Raw genomic sequence first — 22,702 nt, 5'->3', positions numbered from 1 at the left:
GAAGCGGTGTTTTCTGGGGATTTTGCAATTGTAATGTGCCCCTGGTAGGGTCTCCCATGGCAAACTGATTCTAAGTGAAAGATCAGACAAAGTGCAGTCAAAAAGATCCATAACTGCAAGGACAAGTACTATTGTAGTTGTCCTGAAGGGATACTGGAAACCCACCCTGGAGACAGGTGGGGAAGGGTCCTTCCAGCGGGCTCTGGTTAATGGATTGTCACCAATGGGGTCTGGTCAGGCTCAATCCAAATAAGGAACATAGGTATATCCTCTTGTGGATCCACCCTCCATAGGAGGAGCCACAGGGATTTGGTCCAGTGTGGGTTAGGCAGCAGTAACAGGTAAGTGCCATGGAAGTCCAATCCCTGGTTGCAGAACTCAGCTACAGAGACATGGAGAGTCACCTTTCTGGTGGGTAAAGTTGAGAAGTTCCGACTAGGTGTAGTCGGCCTCACCTCTGAGCACAACTCTGAGACAAGTCTCGACAGATCTCCATTTTGCTGGAGGTGCACTGGGTGGGAGGTGGAAGGCTGGTGTGGGCTTAGTTGTAGCTCCCCCACTCTCAGAAGATGAAAGAGTTGTTTCCCTGCAATTCCAGATTGGGGAATAGGTTCTGACTGTTGTCTGGTTTATCTGTTGTTCTGTTGTCACAGAAAAATGCCTGTTAATACACAGAGCATCTGGTGAGGATGGCCCAGGATACCTTCCAAAGGAGGTGTTCTAGGCATGTCCATTTGGGAGTAAACCCAGAGTGACACAAGAATTGATTAAGAGATCTTGCATCTCGGTTGGCCTGGAAACACCTTGGGATCGCCCCACAAAAGTGAGAAACATGTTTGAAAAGGATTAAGTACAAAAAACTACAACACATCATGCTTAAAAGAAGAACACAGTCCACATTTTAAGCTTGCATTTGACTGCAGAATATTTTATAGGCACTCATGTTTTTGTGTTCATTCCCTAAAAGTCACATTTAGAGAAAACTGGCCCCAAATGTCACATTTAGGGCCATTTTGAAAAGTTGAGGATTTTCTGTCCCTCCAGGACTTATATTACTGTATGCTCCTTTTCCTCTTTTCACCAACAGACAAGCTGTCCCCGTTTCTGTGTCCTCTACATGTTTTGTAACACCTTTTCCTAAAACTCCAGTGACCTGATGGCTCATAGAGTCTGGCCTCCTTTCAGTGACTGTACATATAACAGGTCTACTATTGTCAGATCTTTTTCTCTGCGTTGCCAATGCAAATCGAAGTAAGCAGGGCATCTGCTTTGGGTTTCTGTGCTAAACATGGAAACGGGTGAAGTTTTATTTTTATTTTAAAACATATACCCACACACACACCCTCACACATATGCACACGCACGTGTATACAGCTAAGACAGAGAAACATTATGAAACAACTCACAAAGGAAATCCTGTACTGTAATTTGAACAGAACAACCAGCTGAACTCCCAGAGTGGGTGTCAGAAAACATGGGTCCCCTGAGTTGGTTAAAGTACTTTGCTAGGTTAATTGTTACTCATGTGGCTTGTGCAGGAGAGAAGCTGAGAGGAAGTCAATCTCACTTATTTTTTTGTAACTTGTACAGAGGCTCCAGTAATCTGTCTCTCTTATGGGGGCTCACAAACCAGCATCAAATCTAAGACATAAGATTTCTATATCAATAGATATGAGACTGTGGCCTTGTTGGCAGCAATGCAGACCCTGATTGCATAAATCATGGGATGTGTCATCAGGACAAGGCCGGATAATTAGTCTCCAGGTCTGAGAGGTTTTACACAAGAAACACACTAAGTTAGTGGTTATTAAATTGACACCATACAAATGTATGAGAGTTGCTAAAGTCAGCAGGGTATTTAGCGTAAAATAAAGAATTACTTGGAAGACAAAAAATCTGCTTATTGTGTGACATAGTTACAAAAAATAACAATTAGAAATGATCATTTTAACATTTCTTTTGTATAATAAACTATGAGATATATTAGACAGTAATTCATATGTTTTATAGGTGTTAGTCATCAGTTATTTGATTCATGCCAATAGCTAAGCTAAGCTACATTAACTCATGTCTTGCCTCGAGCCTCAGTCTCATTGTACAGGCATACAAATCATATCATGTTCCGATAAAACACTGCAACAAAATGAACAAATGATTATTTCCAAAGTGAGCTTTAACATCGTGCCAAATAGACAAAAAATAATAAAGTTGGATACAGAGCGCCCTACTTCATTGCAGTTAATGCGTTCCAGGAACCACAAGCGATTAACGAATTCCGCAATAGAGCGACAAACTATTTATCTTATTATTTACAGTAATTTCAACATTTATGACTGCCTACCAAAAATCTGCGATGAAATAAAGTCGCGAGTGTTGATGCGTGAATGCACGAGGGCACACTGTATTTTTAAAATAGAATGGGAATTAAGTCTTTCTTGCTTCAAAAAAGTTTGAATTTAATGGCCACCTCTGAAGTGTTGCATATCCCAGAATGCGCAATCATTACAGACCCCTTGTCATACTGGCCTTTTCTGACCGGCCACATATTTGGTTCTCACATTTTATTTAAGTCACATGTGCTTTAAATTTTTGTTCCTCACTTCTGGAACAAAAGTTCATTCATTCATTTTCAGAACCGCTTATCGCTCATCCGCTGTCGCGGGTCACGGGGAGCTGGAGCCTATCCCAGCTGGCTAAGGGTGTGAGGCGGGAGAAACTCCGGGCGCAACGCCAGTGCGCCACAGAGCCACACAGAGACGCAGACAAACATGCACGCACACAGTCATACCTACAGTCAATTTGGGGCCGGCCAATTAACCTGAAGCGCTTTTGGAGGAACCTGGAGAGAACCCACACAGACACGGGCAGAACATACAAACGCCGCACTGAACCGGGACTCAAACCTGGCACTGCCTTGCTGTGCGGCGACAGTGCTACCCACTGCACCACCATGCAGCCTTAGATGGATAAGTTATATCACAAAAAATTGGTGCAGTACAATATCATTGAACGTATTATGTTAGACCATGTATACTCAGATTTATTTAATTAGCCTTTTTATGTGTTTTTCATGCAAGACTTCAAACAAACACAAAACAAAACAGTGAACAAGTGTATCTCTCGGAGTACTGTAATTGTTACCTTCCTTAGCTGGAGTGCTTTGCGGAGACTGGGTGAGAGAAAGAGACCGAGACAGGCTTGAGCCATCATCGGAAGTTAGTTCGTGCTCTCCATCTGCAGGCAGGGTAGGATGGAGGTGGGATGAGGCATGGATTAAAAGATTGTAGAGTGATGTAGAGGATGGAAGTAGTTGAAGGACAGCAGGAGTGAGCGAAATGGGGGTTGGACAGGAAGGCAGGATTTAGGATGAAGTGTCAGAAGGGGAGGGGAGAGTGGGGGGAGGGTTGGAAAGATTAGCGGTAGCACACATGTTAGAATGAGGCCATGCCTAGCTTCTTTCACACGACATTTCCAAAATCATTGTAAAAGCCATTTTTATGAGTTTCACAAGAGAGTTAAGTAGGTATTGCAACATTTTTTTTTGCGTTTTAAAATCCTCACAATTATCCAAAGGCGTAAATCAACCCACAGGATTTGTAGAAAGTGCCTTCAAGACGTTTCGCCTCTCTTCCAAAAGCCTTCTTCACTTCTAAGGAACTGGAAAGAACTGAAGAAGCTTCTTGGAAGAGAACTGAAACGTCTTCATGGAACTTTCTACAAGTCGAGTAAACATCTTTGGGCAACTTTGGTCTTGATGGATGGGAATCATCACAGACATCCTCACAATTGGACATATTTCCTGAACAGTACGCTGAAAGGGCTGCAAGCTCAGCAATTACAGGACTATAAGATTTGATAATGTGAACCAATAATGGATAATGTGTCCAAGGGCAACAGTCCTTGATGACAATATTGAAAACAATCAGACACAAATGCATGTTCTGTTATTTCAGGAAATTCCATGATAAAACAATAACACTTTTCTTTTTTTTATTCGCTGTCATAAGAAAACAAACTGCTGTGTCTGAGACGAACGTGAAGACAAAGGCCGCTTCGGCATTACTGTCCGGCCATATGGGTAGACACTGGCTTTGTGAGTTTTGTCCTGGTGAATAAAGCGTTGACGTTCCCCACACAACAACGTGAGGTCCGGCACAATCAAAGAATATAAACTGCTATGTTTGAGTAAGCCAAAACGTCTCCGTAAGTGAGAGACATGGAAAACTGTGAAGACCAGAGCTAACTCTGCTAGCGGCCCAAACTTCTGGGTAGACGCCAGAAGCGTGACAGTGTGAGGTTTTCAAGTGAGCTGATTCAAATATATAGGTGGGGATTTTTATTTATATGGAATGAACAATGGAGTTAACATATGCAAGCATTCAGATGAGCACAACAGGGCACATAGAATACTGCAAAATACAACTCTGTGTGATAAGATATTTTGCTCTGATAATAAAACAAGAGATAAATCACTGACAATGATGTGAAGAGTTAAACTGAGCTCTGTATCTTAGTTCTTATGGCAGGTCTGGCTGGAGAGCAGTGGTAGATGTGCAAAATGCCACGTAGATGGGAGTTACTTAGTCGTCATGTGATATATTACGTCTCCATAGTCAAACTGTATTTCAGTTTCTGCAATTTCTGAAAAATGACTGCTTAACATATGTATTAGCATGTACAAGTATTAACAGTATAAGTGGTAACCATGAAACACTCTCATGACAAATCAGGCAAACAGTTATTTCAGCTTTCAGTCTAAAAATATAATGATCACCTTTCCTGAAGCTGCAGCTTCACTGTCAATATTCTAGTTGAAGGGTCAGACAAAGTTCATTTGGAAAGCTAAGTGTGGGCTGCAAACATCTTCAGAGATCTCTGGAGTGATGACTCCAGTGACGGGTTCTGACTCCTAATGCATAAAAAAATAATGATTGCACACTTGGATGGCAGACTTGTTAGTAAATGGGCTAAAACTGTCAAACAAAGAATAAATAGCCGACCTGTATATATATATATTTTTTGGTTGACGTAGCAAAGCATCTGAATGCACTGAATGTAAGCTTTCAAGGAAAAAATGTAGTAGTGAGCCAACTAGCACTTATTTGGTCTCCTTAGAAACTACAAAGTTTACCGTCTGTCTTAGCATTTGCATTCAAATTAGTTTAAGTTTACATACCCTGACAGAATTTATGGTATCATAGCCATTTTTCAGAGCAGTCATGGTTAGTGCTTCGGTGAAGCCATTTTTATAAATCAAGCAGCCGTGCTTCCTCTTTTCAAATCAGAATGAAAACAAAAATTACAAAAATGACTCCTGAACGTTCACTATGTTCTGCTGTAGTCATTGACATGTCAACTTGGCTTTGTGTTTTGGATCATTATGTTGAAATATCCAAGTATGTCCTATGTGTAGCTTCTGGGCTGATGAGTGCACATTTTCCTCTACTATTTTTGATAGCATGCTGCATTCATGCTGACATCAATTTTAAGGTTTCCCGTGCCTTTGTAGCTCACACCTCCCCAAAACATCAGCAATCCACCTTCATGTTTCACAGAAGGAATGGCGTACCATTCACCATAGGTCTTGTTGACTCCTCTCTGAATGTAACATTAATGGTTGTGATCAGAAGTTAAATTTTGGTCTCATCACCCCAAACGATTTTGTTCCAGCAATTTTGAGTCTTGTCTCTAGAATTTTTAGCACATTGTAAGCATGACATTTTGTGGCATAGTAATGCTTTTCTTCTGTTAACTCAACCATGCAGCCCATTTGTTTTCCAAGTGTCTGTTTGTTGTACATCTCAGTTCCTTCGATATCTTCTTACACACACACAAACACACACACGGGTGGTATATGTATAAATACATGGAGGGATGGTGGATTTGTGGGCAGCCACGTAGTGCCCTATGAGGAGCTTGTAGGATTCGATGCCTTGCTTAGGGGCTCCTTGGCAGTGGTCAGGAGGTGAGCGGACATCTCTCTAACCACCAGTTCTCTCTCCATAATTTTGGTCTCAAGTACTCTTGAACCAGCCACCCTCTGGTTATCAAGCCAAGTCCTAGTGGACTGAACTGCTACCCCCACCCCATGTACAGTGAATAGAACATTATTGTAATATACTGTATACCTAATATATACCTAACAGGTGTTGCGTCCATAAAGTTGATATTATCTAGTCCAGGGGTCGGCTCATGAGCCACATAAGGCTCTTTAGCCTCTACCTTGCGGCTCACTGGAGATCACACACACAAAAAAATACTGATAAGAAAAAAGAGACAGATATTCTACTCATAGCTAAAAATCTTTACAAAAAAAACCATTTTGAATATGATTACATGAGGCCTACATATCATCATTTCTGTCAACAAAGAATTGTGTCATAGCCTGCGACACACGTTGGTGGGTGGCTGGTGTAAACTAACAGACGGATGTGTGATGGGCCATGGATCCCGAAGGGGTGAAGAGAACGATAGCTGATGAGAACAGAGGATTCAAGGAAGAATGGACTGAATCATTTGCTTTTGTTGCTGATTCGAAAGGATTGCCTGCATGTTTATGCGATTGCAGTATGACTGGAGAAATTAGAGGAGCGCAAAGATATATTTGTTAAGTGGATTACATCTCCAAACTCCAATACTGCTGCTAATTTTGTTGTAACCCAAGAGATAATAAAATGTGGAAAACCATTCACAGATGGTGATTACATGAAGGATTCATTCATTGAAATATCGAAAACAAAACAGAGATAATACAGAAAATTAAAGACATGCTTTTGTTCGCAAAGACAAGGACACACAATCAGCAAATCTAGGCTTATAATTTTATGTGGCTCCCGGCAGGTTTGAATTTCGTTGGACCAATTTGGCTTTTTGAAGGTTTTAGGTTGCCAACCCCTGATCGAGTTGATATTAAATCAGTATAAGCCTTTCATTTTACAATTGCACAAATGATCGAACGACTGAAAACATGTACGGGGCATGACACCACTAATCCATGGTTAAACCTGTGCATTTATATGTGCGTGGTTGTGTGTGCATGCATGTGTGTGTCTGTGTGGCACATATTAGAACACTGCAGACGGTCTACAGCTTGTTTCCAGATTGGTAACTGGGGATTCATGGGGCTGTGGAGGCAGTGTCATGGCAACAAGGTCCGCTCACGTGGTAGGTGTGAAGACCTTCTGTCTGTTAGTTTGTCATCTTATGTTATAAACCATAACACACAAAGACAGACACACATTCACTCACACTTGCAAAATATTTTTGCAAGTGTGTGTATTTTTTGCAAGAGCACTGGTATAATCCTTTAAACATGCACGAAGATGTGAGGGTGAGGATGTGAATAATCATAATAGTAAAAAATTTGGCAGGGGCCTGTACACAATAAGTGGACAGCCCCCTTTGCTGTCTGTTCACCATTGGTTTTTCTTTTTCACAAAATGCAGTGGGCCATAAGGCTAATATGATTAGCATTGAATATTCTGTGCGTGATATTGGCCTACAAGGAGGGAGCAGTGGAGACCATGACAGGTCTTTGCATGAAAAGTTATATTATGAGTATGTTTTTTAAGTGATACCACAAAGAGTGTGTGAATAGGTATTGATAGATAGATAGATAGATAGATAGATAGATAGATAGATAGATAGATAGATAGATAGATAGATAGATAGATAGATAGATACTTTATTAATCCCAGATTAAATTGTAGGAGTAATAGTAAAATTCAAAACAGATGGAAAAGACCTTGGATAATATGTATACAGTGTGCCCTCGTTCTTTGCAGTTAATAAGTTCCAGGAACCACACGCAATTAAGGAATCTGCGATCAAGATTTATCTCTTTATTTACGGTACTTTAAATGTTTATGAATCCTCCCCATACTGATATTAAACCACCTTCTATCTATATTACCTTTTCCCACACTCTTATTGACTCTTTAAAGCACTTTTGTGTCTCACAAAAGTCCGAGACTCACGAAATGAAGCGCACTTCCAGATTCCGTCAGCCAATAGAATGTGTGTACGGTATCACGTGACTGCCTACCAAAAATCCGCGATGAGGTGGAATTGCGAGTGTTAATGCGCGAATGCGCGAGGGCACACTGTAGATCCGAAGAAAAGACTGACCGGCGCACAAAACAAATTCATAATGATCAAAATGCAAATCAAGAATTCACAAGAATGTGGGCCAGTTTCAAGTTTTAAGGGTGTCCGATTTAGTTTGAACAGTTTAAACTTTCAATACTTCTTAATTAAAAATGCCAGACTGTGACTGTTAAAGGCTTTAACAGGCTTCAACAAGACATCATCAAAGCTGACCATTGGAGTCATGCCTTTACTGACTCACTAAAATGTTGATGTAACAAACAGGCGAGTTGCTTTACAAAAGTTAAAAGTAGGAAATTAATAGTTCGAGTCTGGCTTAAATTTCCTAAAATTTACTCCAAGTTAGCAATAGACACAAAGTACAGCTTAATCATAACATAACTAACAGACTGGACTAACAGACTAGCAGAATAATGATAAGACATCGGATCACATTTAAATAAAAGTCTTGTTGCTTAGAAAGTTTGGTGAGAGTTGTGGTTTAGGGATGGTTTAAATAGCTTTATCCTCAATGGGGTAACCGTTGAGGAAAATACTTCTATAAAACATCCAACCATCCATTCATTTTTGATACCTACTCGGGGCTACAGAGAACTGGAACCAATTCCAGAGATTGACTTTCCTAAATCTGCTTAAAGAGTTCCCATTATTAAAAACACATTTTTTCAAGTCTCAACATATACATATATAGTGATCCTCCCCAACCCTACCAACTCCTAGAATTTGGAAAAAAAAACGCTTCCTGCATCAATACATATTTGGAATCTTTAGAAATCTTCGGCTGGACAGCATCAAAATGATCTGTTTTATCACAGGTTGACGTAACAACGGAAGTGATGACAGAGTTATTGACGTATCCTGAGCCATATTTGATTGACATGTCCTCTCCCTGGATAAGGGCGTGGTCATCCCCGAGGTGGAGTTCGTGTTCAGGCTAAGGTAGCAGTGTGTGGCAATGACTTGGCTCAGCTACACACTGAAAGTTCCTCACAAGACGGGGTGTTGACAGAGAAAGCTTAGAGGCACACCCATTTAAATAAAGCGTCTGGACCGGAAGGGATTTGATCAATATTCAAATCGAAGATTTTGAGTACCACGGATCAGTGGGGCAAGACATTTCAAATACAGTGTAGTCGGACATCTGACAGCTGAATGACATGAATTTAAAAAAGCATAAAATGGGACATTTAGTAATTTGTGGTGAAGTGAACCATCAAAGAGTGGATTGGTCTTCTGCTTACACTGAGGAATAATGAAGAACGTTGAGTATATAGCACTGTGTCTCTGTGTGTGTGTGTGTGTGTGTGTGTATGTGCGTGATAATGTGCCAATGTGTTCAGTCCATACGTCTCTCAGAGTGACGGGGTTCTTTACATAGTAGCAAGCTGAGCATGAACAAGTTATCCACACAGCTTTGAGCATTCATAAATTAATGAACTTATATGTGAGTTTTTAAGTTTAAGTTATTCGTGTACGTGTGTGTGCACGTAAGTAGGAGTCGTACCACTGAGACCCAGTTGACTCCTCTCTACGTTCTTGTGGTACTCGTCCATATCCTTCGCTGACAGCTCACTGAAGGGGTTGGGAGGTAAGGGAACCATCTGGTCCTCCTCTGTTGGCACGTAGGGCTAAAGAGGAGACAAGTAGAAGGGTTAGTTTGAGAGGATGCACACAATCTGAAATCTAACCAAAAATAACACCCAAACACTTCTATGCATAAAACTGAGGCCATGATTTGTCATGTATTTAGAACTACGATCTAATTTTAAGAAATCCACAATACTGTGGCATTATCTTTATGCAAGGTATTGGTGTGCAAGTGTGGTGTGTGGCCATAAATTTATTCATTTATTCATTGTCGTGGGTTATGGGGTACTGCAGCCTATCCCAGTCGACTTGGGACGTGAAGCAGGGTACCCTTCAGGCGTGATGCCAGTGCACCGCAGAGCCACATATAGATGGACAATCGCGCACGCACACACTGATACCTGCTGGCAATTTAAGACCGGCCAATTCGCCTGAAGTGAATGTTTTTGGAGGTGGGGGAAAGCTGGAGAACCTGGAGAGAACCCATGCTGACATGGGGAGAACATGCAAACTCCGTACAGAGCGGGACACACCCCGGGAACTGACACAAATTAAGATGAAAAAAATTCACAATTTAAATTAACTACTCCAAAGGTTTGCATACGTCATTCATGCAAAATTCTCCTCACAGACACAATGTGTTTTGTGTTTTGATTGAAGATATAGCTCTAATGGACAAAAGTTTTAAGTGGGGGACGATGAAAATCTGATTAACTACAGCTATTTATCACGACTCAAGAACAACACTAAAAATTTGATAGAAGTTGTAGTCCTCTCATGTGTAATTTTCACACATACATCAATTTTCGTATTTTATCATTTTCTCTCTGTCACCAAGCAACAAATATAGTGAGAAAAGATGATCTAATTGTCTTACTTCAGGAGCGCCAGAATCTCTCACCCTCCCAGCGTCCCCAACAGCCACTTTGACTGAGATTCTCAATCATTCACTAAAAGATAATTATGGCCATGCATAACAAGAGAAAAGAGTTAACTACATCAGAGCCTCTTTAACTCCAAACTTAACACAGTAACTGTCAACACATTCATGAGTAAAATCACATCAAAATGTACAAAATGTGATTCATAAATGCATGAAAAGCCTCAGGCATGCATATGCACACAAAATACAGATGTTAAGATTTATTTTGTGTAGACATTTCATACAAACAATACTACTCCATCATCTCATTTCAAGAACCTACACAAAGGGTGAATCTGTCACAAACAGAAAAAAATGGTGAAAATTTATTTAAAAAGTGTTGATCACAAAACACAACACTAACATAGACAGAAACACTGATTTGTTACATTTTTGTCCGTGTTGAACAATCTATCATAAGAGTCAAATCAAACATCAAACTGCAAACAGCAATAATTAGAGAAAACATATTTACCAGAACTTTTATCTGCACCACATCCTTCAAGACAAAACCATCAGCATTAAAATGCTTGATGCTGACATTTGTACAACATCCCCGCCTATATATTTGAATAACCTCACTTGGAAAGTCTCATGCTGTCACCAACTCAACCCACTACCTGTCAATCAAGCGCCCAACCAATCATGGCGCATCTGCCAGAAGGAATCCTGTGAACAATATGGCGTAAGGCATCTACTATGTTAATAGCAGAAATAACAATAAATGGACTTCCCAGTTAACATAATTTCAGAGTGTCATAACTGTTCGAGCAGAGAGTCCAAAAAGCAGGAACGACACAGAAAACGGAAACGAACTCTGAGTGAAACTAGCTGGCTAGCACGAACAGTCTGTCCAGCTATGGTTTCCGTTTGGAATGGGACAATCGATGTAGAATCCAAAATGCTCCTCGTCATCTGACAAAAACAGTCTTTAACTAACTACATACAGTTCTGTTCATGTAGTCAGCTAACAGAACTATCACTTCTCTAAAATTTCTTTACCACTTGCTCTTTTGACAGGTGCCTTTTCCTTTAACGTTAGCTCCTTTCCTAATCTCACCATTAGTTAGCTTTCTTTCTCCAGTCAGCCTGCTAACATTCATCTACGGCTTCACAATGCCCGCCCAGCACAATCCATGATTTGCCAACACAAAGTCGTTATGTCAACACGTTGATTTTGGACTACGTTGGGTGCTCTTGGTTTATAATAAAATGAAGTCTGATGGTATTAGTTTTGTTTGTCTGACCACATGCTACAGCGTCCCAATGTGGTATGTTGTCACCACCAAGTGGTGAAATAGTGTCACTAAAAAGACATCCGTTTATGCGGATTACAACAGTCTCAGTCTACAGTAGTTCATCTGTGTAGTCGGTCACAGGTCTAATGGAGACTATCCCAGCTGGCTATGGGTGAAAGGCGGGGTACACCCTGGTTGAGACACTAGCTTATGGTGGAGCCACATGAAAGACAAACACACACAAAGTCACATCTATGGAGAATTTGGTCTGACCGATTCATCTAAACATGTTTTTGGAAGTAGGAAGAAGCCTGAAAGATACAAAAATGACAAATGTAAGGAAAACTCTTTTTTGTTTTGTTGTAACAAGCATAAATTACACTTTCAGCATCCTTGTGGGTTTTTGATACTTTGTGAGCTTTAGCTATATCCATCAATGTTCTATCCAACCTAAATCTGAGCAAATCAACTTGAATAAAAACATTGGAATTGTTGGTAAGTAGACTTTCTGTAAATTCTATGCAACACTTTTTAAAGATGTGGCTCAATTAACCCATTTTACATAGGATTGGACAATCAAGGTCAAAATTACGAACCTTCTGAGAAGGACTTTGACTAACTAAAAATCAGTTACTCCTTGTGTTGATCTTTCATTTTAATATGCAAAACTTCTTTAATAAAGTTGAAAACTCTATTAAAATTTACTCTTTTATGATGTATTGCTACAACATTTAAAGGCAAATGAAAATGCCCATCACTTTTTTATTTCAAACCTACTGTTGGTGATTCAACAGAACAAAATTCAACAGTCTACAAATAAATTCATTGTCAATACCCGCTTCTTGCGCTATTGCAGGGTTCTGCAGGTTCTGCATGCCTTCTGCGTGAGGCATGGGCCACTCCGTGCGCAAGTCATGCACCGCAAAAACACAGACACAAACAAGCATGCACATGCACACCTAAGGGCAATATGAAGTTGGCCAATTCGTCTGAAGTGCATGTTTTTGGATGTGGGCGGAAGCTGGAGAACCCGGAGAGGACCTGCGCAGACATGGGGAGGACATGCAAACTCCGCACAGAGTAGGACAAGAACTGGTAACTGCCTTGCTGTGCGGTGACAACGCTACCCACTGCCCAACCATGCCGCAGGCAAATAAATGTAGATTCTTTTTTAAAAATGGTATGAACATGAGACAAAGGAATCCTTACCTGTCGTGGTACATCAACCGGGATGCCTGCAAGATGTTGAGAGCGGGGCCCTGATGTGGTCACATCTAACCTGTTCTGCTCTCTGATCTGTAATTGGACAGACATGATGTCATCAAGTGTTAAGAGTGACTTTGAATGAGTTAAAATTAGTCAAATGTCAATTCGGAAATGTTGAACTGTACTGTACATTGTGTTACCTGTATTACATCCTTGATTATATGTATATTCGTTGTAACTGCCATCTTTTTCTCAGGTTTTATAATTTTACCCTAGAACCACTTTACCTTTCCCAGACAGAAATCAGCACAATCTCTTGGAATAAATCTCATTGTGTTTTTTCTTTTTTATTTAATTAGTCAATGGTTGAATTTTGGGAGGGAAAACTCTTTATATTATAGCAAATGGTTACAAATTTAAACGTTCTCATCATGTTAATTTCAAAGCAAGTAAAAGTTCATTTTAACCGTTCTGCATTCTGAACACATGGTGCCCAAAACCACACGGTAAAATCAGCCATGCTGACAGAGAGGGAGAGAGGGAAGAATTTGACTCACTTTGTTTCTCTTCTGCAGCACCTCTTTTGGGTCTGTGTTGAGTGGGACAAACTGATTAGGGTCCTCGATGCGGATTGGGGTCCCTGTCTCCTCTGCTTTCATCCACTGTACAAGGAAGACAGATAAAAACAAGTGAGACTGAAGCTGTCTGCTTAAAATAATAATGGTCTAGCATGGGTGGCATGGTGGCACAGTAGGTCTTCCCCTCCTTCCCGCCTCCAAAATCATGCAATTCAGATGAATTGATCAGTTCAATTGCCTGTAGATCTGAGTGGTAAGTGGTTGTTTGTCATGTGGCTCTGCGCTGCACCAGCGACATGTCTAGAGCGGACCCCGCATTTCCCTCGTAGTCAGTTGTGATAGACCCCAGTACACCCGTTACCCACAAACTGAAAAAAGTGGCTGTGGACAAGATGATTTAGTCATCTCATTGACAAGAAAATGGATGGACAGTCCAGCACTGAAAAAAAGTCATAGGACTTTTTCCAGACTTACCATACTTTGGCACTTTAAAACAGGGTCTGATTCAGAGTGCTCATTCTTTTGAAAAGGCACAAATTGTGGATTCAAGCTTTGTGTGCCATATTAAATCACCAGAAACTTTCTGTATGTGACTTCAACCAATGTTGGGATAAAGTAAATGTAGTTCTCAGTTCGGCCTGCAGGTGTCAGTCTAGTATCAGAGTTCAAAAACTGGGCCAAATTAAACTTCAGTATTTTCCGCAATATAAGGTGCACCTAAAAACTTTTAATTTTCTCAAAAACCAACAGTGCACCTTATAATTCAGTGTGTCTTATATATGAACACTGTTTCAAAATAGGCCATTCATTGAAGGTGCGCCTTATAGTCCAGTGTGCCTTATAGTGCGGAAAGTACTGTAAAAACAGGTTGTCCTCAACCTACACAAATGGCACCAAGAGGTTGTGAGCAAATGTGACTAAAGTCGTTATTTAGTACATTTTAATCTATAATTGTCATCTAAATAAGAAAGTACTATTCCCTAAAACTTACTAGAAAAACAGGACATAAGAACAACACATCAGGAAATAAAGCACAAGTAGGTCAATTGGAAGTCAATCATTTTACTGTTATACGTCGGTTTTCACTTGACTTTCCGTCGGTTTGCCACAAATATTAAACTCATAAAATTACTAGAAAACTGTTAAAAGCACATAATATTGTAATACCAAGGGTATTAACTATGACTGCAGTCGAAATGAAACTCAGAGATGCAGGCTTTATCAGACTTTTTTCATCTGTTTACACAGGAACACTGAGCATAGACTCTTGTACCCTTTTCCCAAGTCTAGAGAACAAAAGTGCATCCAACAACAGTCAAAGTCAGCTGCTGATGTTGACGATCCACTGTATGTTACAGTAGCATGTAGCACAGGAGTTATTGTCGATCAGAAGCAGACGTGTCATCGGAGACTGTCGCTACTACCATTATCATCACTATCCTTTGCCTTATTAGCCATTCTTCTTTTCGGCTTGTCCCATAAGGGGTTGCCAGCATGTCATCCTTTTCCATGTCAGCCTATCCTCTGCATCCTCCTCTCTAACTGTATGCCGTCCGCCACTACTTTCATCCTCTTATTGGTCTTCCTCTTGCCCTGTAGTTCCATTCTCAACATCCCTTTACCAATATCCTCATCATGTCCAATCAGTCTGCTCTGTCTAACTTTGACTCCCAAACATTTCACCTTCACTGTTCCTCTGATGAACTCATTTCTGGCCTTATCCAACGTGGCCCTCCTAAAGAAAACCTCAACATCTTCATTTCCGCCACCTCCAGCTCAGTTCCCTATCTTCTTTACTGTCATCATGGTAGGCCACTGTCTTATAAACATCGCCCTTCATTCTGGCAGAAACTCTTCTGTCACGTAAGACGCCTGACACTTTCACCTCCTTACCACACTCAAAATTGCTCTGGACTGTTAACACCAAGAATTTAAAGTCCTCCACTTTTGCTATTTCTTCTCCCTGTAGCCTCACTCATTTTTCTCAACTCTTCTCATTTATGCATAAACATTCTCTTTTACTTTGGCTAATCTTCATTCCTTTCCTCCCTAATGCATGCCGCCACCTTTCTAAATGTTCCTCCACTTGCTCCTTGCTTTCATTCTGTGAACATCACGGTCCACGGGGATTCCAGTCAATCTTCATCTGTCGACCTATCCGTCACCATTGCAAAGAGGAAGAGGCTCAGAGCATCATCCCTCATCTAGTCCCACCTCTAACTTGAATTCCTCAGACATGATAAAAGCATCCAAGCAGGTAAGAGGCCTGACGTGCTGAAATGCTCAGAGTCAAGACAAGAAGAAGATGGGAAAATGAGATGCAGTAACGCAGCAGTGCTGCTTGTCGGGCATTGCAGCATAAAAGGGAACTACTGTAGTTGGATTTGGCGGCGCACGATGGTTCGTATCTCCTAATGTTTGTAAGTTGAATGTTCGTATCTTGGGGACTACCTATAGTAAATTCATCTGTAAAAAACTTGGTTAATGTGAGCTAAATTTCAAGTCAGGCTATGATCTTTTCTGTTTGTTCATGTTAACATCTATTGTACAATATCAGTAACACAAAATACAGAGGTCAACACACATATACTCAATCAATTGCAGAAGATTTATATGTCACATTTTCAAAAACATCTGAATTTCAGCTTTTTGCTTTAAGTGTCAAAGTGAAAAAACTCACCGTGGTTGTGCGGCTGTTGTGGCCATCCTCCCCACCCTCCATGCAGACCTTGGTGTAGCTGTTTGGGGAGTTGAGCCAACGAGTCTTCTCCCTTTGCTGCCGCTGTTGCAGGAACTTGAAGGGCAACTGTGTGGAACCTCCGTCTGTGTCCTCCGCAAACATATATGCTGAGACTGTGGCGGGGATCTCCACATCACTCTTGTGCCTTGGTTTCTCTCGGATGATTGGGCACCTGTAGGCATGACCAGTCCTGTATCCCTGCATCGGCAAACAAGTTTACAATGAAGTTTACAATGAAGTAATGAAAGTAATACATGGTTTTGTAGTCTCCATTTGAGTCTACTCTTCACTCCAAAGTGATATCTTAATTACACAACCACGATTATAAATGGCCTTAAATCATAGGTTTTATAAACAACCGGATCAAGTCGTAACTTCAGTTTCTAAGATACTGAGAGAAGGGCTGCCGTTGGATAAAGATGTGCTCATCAACTGTTCACACCAGAGTCGGGACCGAGACGATCTGACGGGAAACCACGACCTATAGTGGCTAAACTCCACTACTTTCAAGACTGTAGCGAGATTCTGAAACAGGCACGCACACGAGCTCCACTCTGCTATAACACAGTTACCATCTTCCTTGACTTGATTCATTCATTCATCTTCTTCCACTTTGTCTGTTGTAGCGGGTCATGGAACCTATCCCAGCTGCCTTGGACGTGAGGCGGGGGAAACTCCAGGTGCGACGCCAGTGCACCACGGAGCCACATAGAGACAAACACGCACGCACCCAGTCATACCTACGAACACCTTGAAACCGGCCAAATTAACCTGAAGTGCATGTTTTCGGAGGTGGGAGGGAGCTAGAGAACCCAGAGAGAACCCATGCAGACACGGGGAGAACATGCAAACTCCGTACATCGCGGGACGTGAACCCGGAATCGCCTTGCTTTGTGGCGACAGTGCTACCCACTATGCCACCATCTTCCTAGACTATATTACAAAAGTTGACCAAAGCAGAGCCGCCTTCACTGAAGTTAGGAAGCTGCTCCATAACTGACAGGGAATCCGGTTTGGTATACTGTTCCCAGCTTGCCTTCGCATAGCCCATGATGGACGAGAAAAAAAAATTCACAGTTCTACTTTAAGGAGCACATCATCCCAGCTGCCGACTAATAGATGGAGAGGTAACTAAACTTGCTATACTTAGAGGACTAGTTTCATTGTTATTGTTTTGAATAACATTTACAGTAACATTTAGTTTCTCTTTTCTGTTGTTGCAGAATAATTGATGTTTTGACATTACATTCTGTTCATCCCCAGGGGGTAAACATTTTATTTTTAGAGTTTTTTAAAAATGTATCCTGTAATTTTCATTTAATCTTATTAGATCATAAAACAGGTTTTGTAGTATTCTTGTAATAAAGCGCTGAGCAAATTCTCATAGAAAGGTTTGAAAGGATTTCCAATGGTTGGTTCTATAAAGTTCCCTAACACAAACATAATGTGTGGATCTGTTATAGGTGGGTACCATGTTTACCTTGCTGTGGTAGATACTGGGAAGGGTGGGAATGGCAGCTGGGAAAGGTATGAAGGATGGGTGGGAACTATGCCAGTCTTGTTTGGTCACTGGATATATTTCTGTTTTGTTCTTCCAATCAAACATAAATTTCAAACACATGACATTTCTTACCTAACCTATGACTGATCCTAAATATCCCAAAGGAACAGACAGAGGCTCAATCAACTTTGTGATTTGGAATGTTAGCTCGCTTAACTATACTGTATAAAATGTAAGAAGGAAACGTACTATGAGTACAATCTATGGAATGCTTTATGCTCGCAACTTTTTGGACTATCTTAAAAATAAATGGGAGACAGATTTGAATGAACCAATTCCAGAAAACCTTTGTTACAAAATTGGGTGAATTTTTTCTCAGCTTCCATTTGTTTCAGACATGTAGCTCGTCAGTTCAAAATTGTTCACCGTTTGCACTGGTGTAAATTTAAACTTGCTAAGATTATTGGAAGCATAGAACCTACCTGTGATCAGTGTGGACAAAACCCAGCCACTCTGCTACATATGCTTTGGACCTGTGCTATGCTTTAAACTTTCTGGAAATCTATTTTTGAGACTTCCTAAAAGATTGTCAGAAAGGTATTTGCACCATCTGCATACATAGCACCTTTTGTGGTAGTCCAGGAGATCTCTTTGAGAAGCGAGAAATCAGCATGCTGGCCTTCAGCTCTCTCGTAGTTATGAGGCTGATACTACTTAAGTGAAAGACCGGAAACCTCCAACATACAGTCACTTGATCAGAGATGTCATGTACCATGTTAAACTGGAGAAGGTCAGGCATACAAGTAAAGGATCTACTAGACATTGTTATTATATTTGGCAAACTTTTCTTATGTTTGTTCATGGTATGGAAGCCAGTGCACTGCGGAGCTACATGAAGACAAACACGCACACACGCGCACACACACGCACACACACACACACACACACACACACACACACACCTTTGGGCAATTTCAAATTGATCAATTCACTTGAAGTGCATGTTTGTGAAGATGGGAGGAAGCCAGAGAACCCAGAGAAGACCCATGCAGACACGGGAAGAACCAAACTCCGCACAGAGCAGGACACAAACCAGGAACCGCCTTACTGTGCGGTGATAGCATTATCCACTGTGCTGCTGAAATGCGAGTATCACTGAGCCTTTGTTTGCTAAAACTGAGGTGGATATTAAACTGAGCTTGTTTACTATTACAAATGTAAATGTATAGCATCAATTTATAGCCGCAATGTTTAGGACCTCTCAGCATTTGTGTAATGTTTGGTTTTGAAAAAGACAACTCAAACGGATATTTAGTTACATTAAAATCATGTCTTGCCACTTTAAAGGACTGGTTTGGTAGAATTAAAACCTCTGAAAATTTACCAATATTCTTTAGGACTTCAAGCAATATACCTCTTATTTTTTTGTACAGCACAAGCATCACATTAAGAAGTGAAGGTTCTTAATGCTATCTTTGTCTGTACAAACACAGCACTGTTCCATATCTAGTCATATCTAGCACCAGGTTTTATAATGAACTGATTACTGTTCTTTTCCATCAGTGCATGCCAGAAACCTCTCACGTTGTTTTTTGTAGACTCACCAGGTTATCCAGCATTCTCATCAAGGACTCAAACTCCAGCTCTCCAACTTTCCATTTGTACTGGCCACCTACATTTCCTTCATTTCTTGATGCCACATTGAACACAACGGATTTGAACTTCTCCTGGTCAAGCACTATCAGGTTATCCACGCCACCAGCACACGAGATGGCATTGACCTAAATTACAGAGTGAGAGAGACATGTGAATCTCTGACTGACTTTTACAGCAAAAAAATTACCAAAGAAAGGCCTTTCTATCACTAAATATCTGTAGCGTTATGCAGGGGCAGATTTGCTGTGCACTCCGCATGCAGAGCAAAGATGATGTCTCAGAATGAGATATCTCTCAACATAAAGCCACCATAACAAGAAATCCACAGTACATGGTATACAAACATGGCTGGTGGATTTATTTATAGAATTTAAGCTGGGCTTTACAGGATGATTTTTTTTTTTTGCTTGATCAGGAAGAGTTGATAAGGAGCTTTAGTTTGGTGTGCCTTTTACATTGAGGGACATGGCAAGATCTCCAAAATCCGAACACATGAACAATTTCAATCAATAAAATATCAATAATGTATATTTAAGTGTTCACTGGCATAGGTGTGAACATACTGTATATTTGTCAATAATATCATCATCAAGGTCCAGATGTGATCATGTGATTGGAATATATATAGGATATAAATGAATTATGACTGACCATATTTTGACTTTACTCTTTTCAGCAAGTTGAATGGTGATATTTTAGTTTGGATACATGCTGCAAGTGTGTGTGCATACCTACCTGGATTTCACAGGCATACTGGGTATTGTAAATGTAGTGAAAGGCCTCTTCAATAGTCTCCCCGAGAGCAACCACACCATGATTCCTCAACACCAAAACCTGATAAACATTCACACAGAAACAATGAAAGTGCAGAAATACCTTGAGATACAAGTTTCATTTGTTCTCGTAAGTCAAATAACATTTTCCCATTTAAAATACAGTGATCCCTCATAACTCGCAGTTAATGCGTTCCAGGACCACCCACAAATAACCACATTCCACGATATTGCGACAAACTATTTATTTTACTAGTTACGGTAATTTAAATGTTTATAAACCCTCCCATACTGATATTAAACCACATTCTATCTGTATTACCTTTGTCCACACTCTTATAAATTGTTTAAAGCGCTTTTAAGTGGTTCCTAACCTGATCATCAACTGTGGACCATCTGCTATTGACCTACTCCTCCCATCCCACCAGTATCACCCCTCAACTAACCATCGGCTGTGGTCCTGCTGCCTCTATTCCTCCGTGTCACCATACCGTTACACCCCTCATCCGCTCATCCACTGTGGACCATCCGCTGTGGACCTGCACCTCCAAGCCCACCCAGTATCACCCCTCATCTATCTATCTGCTGTGGATCTTCTACTCCAACCCCACCAGTACCACCCCTCATCTATCCATCGGCAGGGGTCCTGCTTCTTTTCTTCCTCCATGCTGCCATACAGTCATCCATGTAGCTGTAATTGTGTCTTGAATTTACCAACTACATGATGGGGAACATGTATTGAAGGCAACAAACCCAATCGTCAAACTATAACCATATTGACAATGACTATCTGGCCTATCTGCCACTCTCTGTCTCTCTTTCTCTTACCCTGTTCTTATCTTCCTTTTATTTCTTTTCCACCCAACCGGTCAAGGCGGATGGCCGCCCAAAAGAGTCTGGGTCCTGCCCAGAGTTTCTTCCTCATCAAGGGAGTTTTTCCCCACCACTGTCGCTTATGCTTGCTCTGGAGGGTTCATTTGGGTATTTCTGTCTGTTAAAGTGCTTTGAAATGTCTGCTGCTATGATTAAGCGCTATATAAATAAAACTTGATTGATTGATTCTTTAATGCACGGAAGTGTGCTGCGTTCCGCGAGTCTCAGAATGCAGTGCACTTCCAGATGCTATCAGTCAATAGAATGCACGTACAGTATCATGTGACTACCTACTAAAAATCAGCGATGAGGTGAAGCCGGGCATCTTGAAGCACGAATGCGCGAGGGATTACTGTAGCTAGTATCATTTTAATCTGATCCAGCCTTGTATAAAAAGCCCCAAACCTCTCTAAATTATGGAAAAAATACTTTATCAGCCAGACGTCATGCATACATTTGCTTGTGCATAATTATATATGTTACATAAACAATGATTAAGTATGAAAAGAAACACAAAATTCAATGGCACATAGGCGCCATGTCTTTATTCTGCAAAAAGGAATGAGATTCGGTCTCAGTTGATGTTGTATCCATCCGCCAACTAGTGTAGGTGTCCCAAAGCACTGCTCGCATCTAAAATAACTTGTATGCTTAACAGCTAGTATCTTGAGGTACTACTGTCAAGATTGCTTCTATATCCACAAGCTGCTAGATGATGACAATAAGGCATGGCAAGTAAATGGTGGAGTAAATTAACTTGAATTCACTTCATGTTTGCCAATTTTGCTCATCTGAAAAGCAGCAAAGTTTATAATACTGTACCTACATCGGAAGGAAAATAAGATATGGAAATAAGCCAACTACCGCTAACATTCAATATGATGTGCCAAATGGACTGTTGAAATACACCACACACTGATCATTTTTCAAAAGGAGCTAAAGGAATAGCAATACACACATTCCTTAGGCATGTTAATGGTATCTTTCAAGGTATCAGGTCCACAAGTCATAGAAATAACATTTGTCAAGATATGAAAAGTGCTCACTTCTCAGGCATTTTTATATGTTGCTGCATTTTGGCCAGTCGTGTATTGTCTAAAGACTGATGTGGATGATCATCTCACGTGGTGTCTAAAAGAAAATTGCTATGGCACATTTTTAATAAAATTAGAACTACCCAGTTTGCTTTCCTACCTTTGCTGTAGGCCCCAGAGCCTTCTGCAGCTCCCTGCGCTCCTCCTGGTCATCCAGGCTGCCCTGGTAGTTGTAGTAGGCAATATCACCCAGGACTAATGATTCTTGAGAAATGGGTAGGATGCCACATTTCATAGACGACACCTAAAACGGAAAAAATCATGAATTAGCAAAAAGTGCAAGATAATGAGTCCTGACAGGCATAGTGCAGCTGTATCTACTTTTCTTAGATGTTTATTTGTGGAGAATTACATGAAAGTCCATATCTAATTTCTACAAAAGTGAGCTACTTTCTTACAAATCAGAAGCACTTAACAGCATTTATTTT

The 22,702-nt window shown here is 40.7% G+C and overlaps 1 protein-coding gene across 10 annotated transcripts in view; it reads right to left on the bottom strand.

The window, feature by feature from the left end:
- The window catches only part of add3a (adducin 3 (gamma) a), an 85,597-nt gene that overhangs the window by 3,207 nt on the left and 59,688 nt on the right, over positions 1–22,702 (bottom strand). For 9 of the 10 annotated variants that reach the window (XM_068320709.1, XM_068320716.1, XM_068320714.1 and 6 more), the window contains 8 exons: positions 22,375–22,518; positions 20,270–20,368; positions 19,483–19,659; positions 16,318–16,575; positions 13,617–13,721; positions 13,063–13,149; positions 9,611–9,734; positions 3,142–3,234 (listed from right to left, as the gene is read on the bottom strand). In XM_068320709.1, coding sequence (XP_068176810.1) covers positions 3,142–3,234; positions 9,611–9,734; positions 13,063–13,149; positions 13,617–13,721; positions 16,318–16,575; positions 19,483–19,659; positions 20,270–20,368; positions 22,375–22,518 — 1,087 coding nt within the window. The remainder of the gene's footprint in view (positions 1–3,141; positions 3,235–9,610; positions 9,735–13,062; positions 13,150–13,616; positions 13,722–16,317; positions 16,576–19,482; positions 19,660–20,269; positions 20,369–22,374; positions 22,519–22,702) is intronic. The other variant, XM_068320715.1, reaches the window with a different exon arrangement.

Source organism: Antennarius striatus, chromosome 8, assembly GCF_040054535.1.
Source record: "Antennarius striatus isolate MH-2024 chromosome 8, ASM4005453v1, whole genome shotgun sequence".
In the NCBI taxonomy this organism is placed as follows: Eukaryota; Metazoa; Chordata; class Actinopteri; order Lophiiformes; family Antennariidae; genus Antennarius; species Antennarius striatus.
Note: the sequence above shows the minus strand (reverse complement) of the source record. Positions and strands in the feature narration are given on the sequence as shown.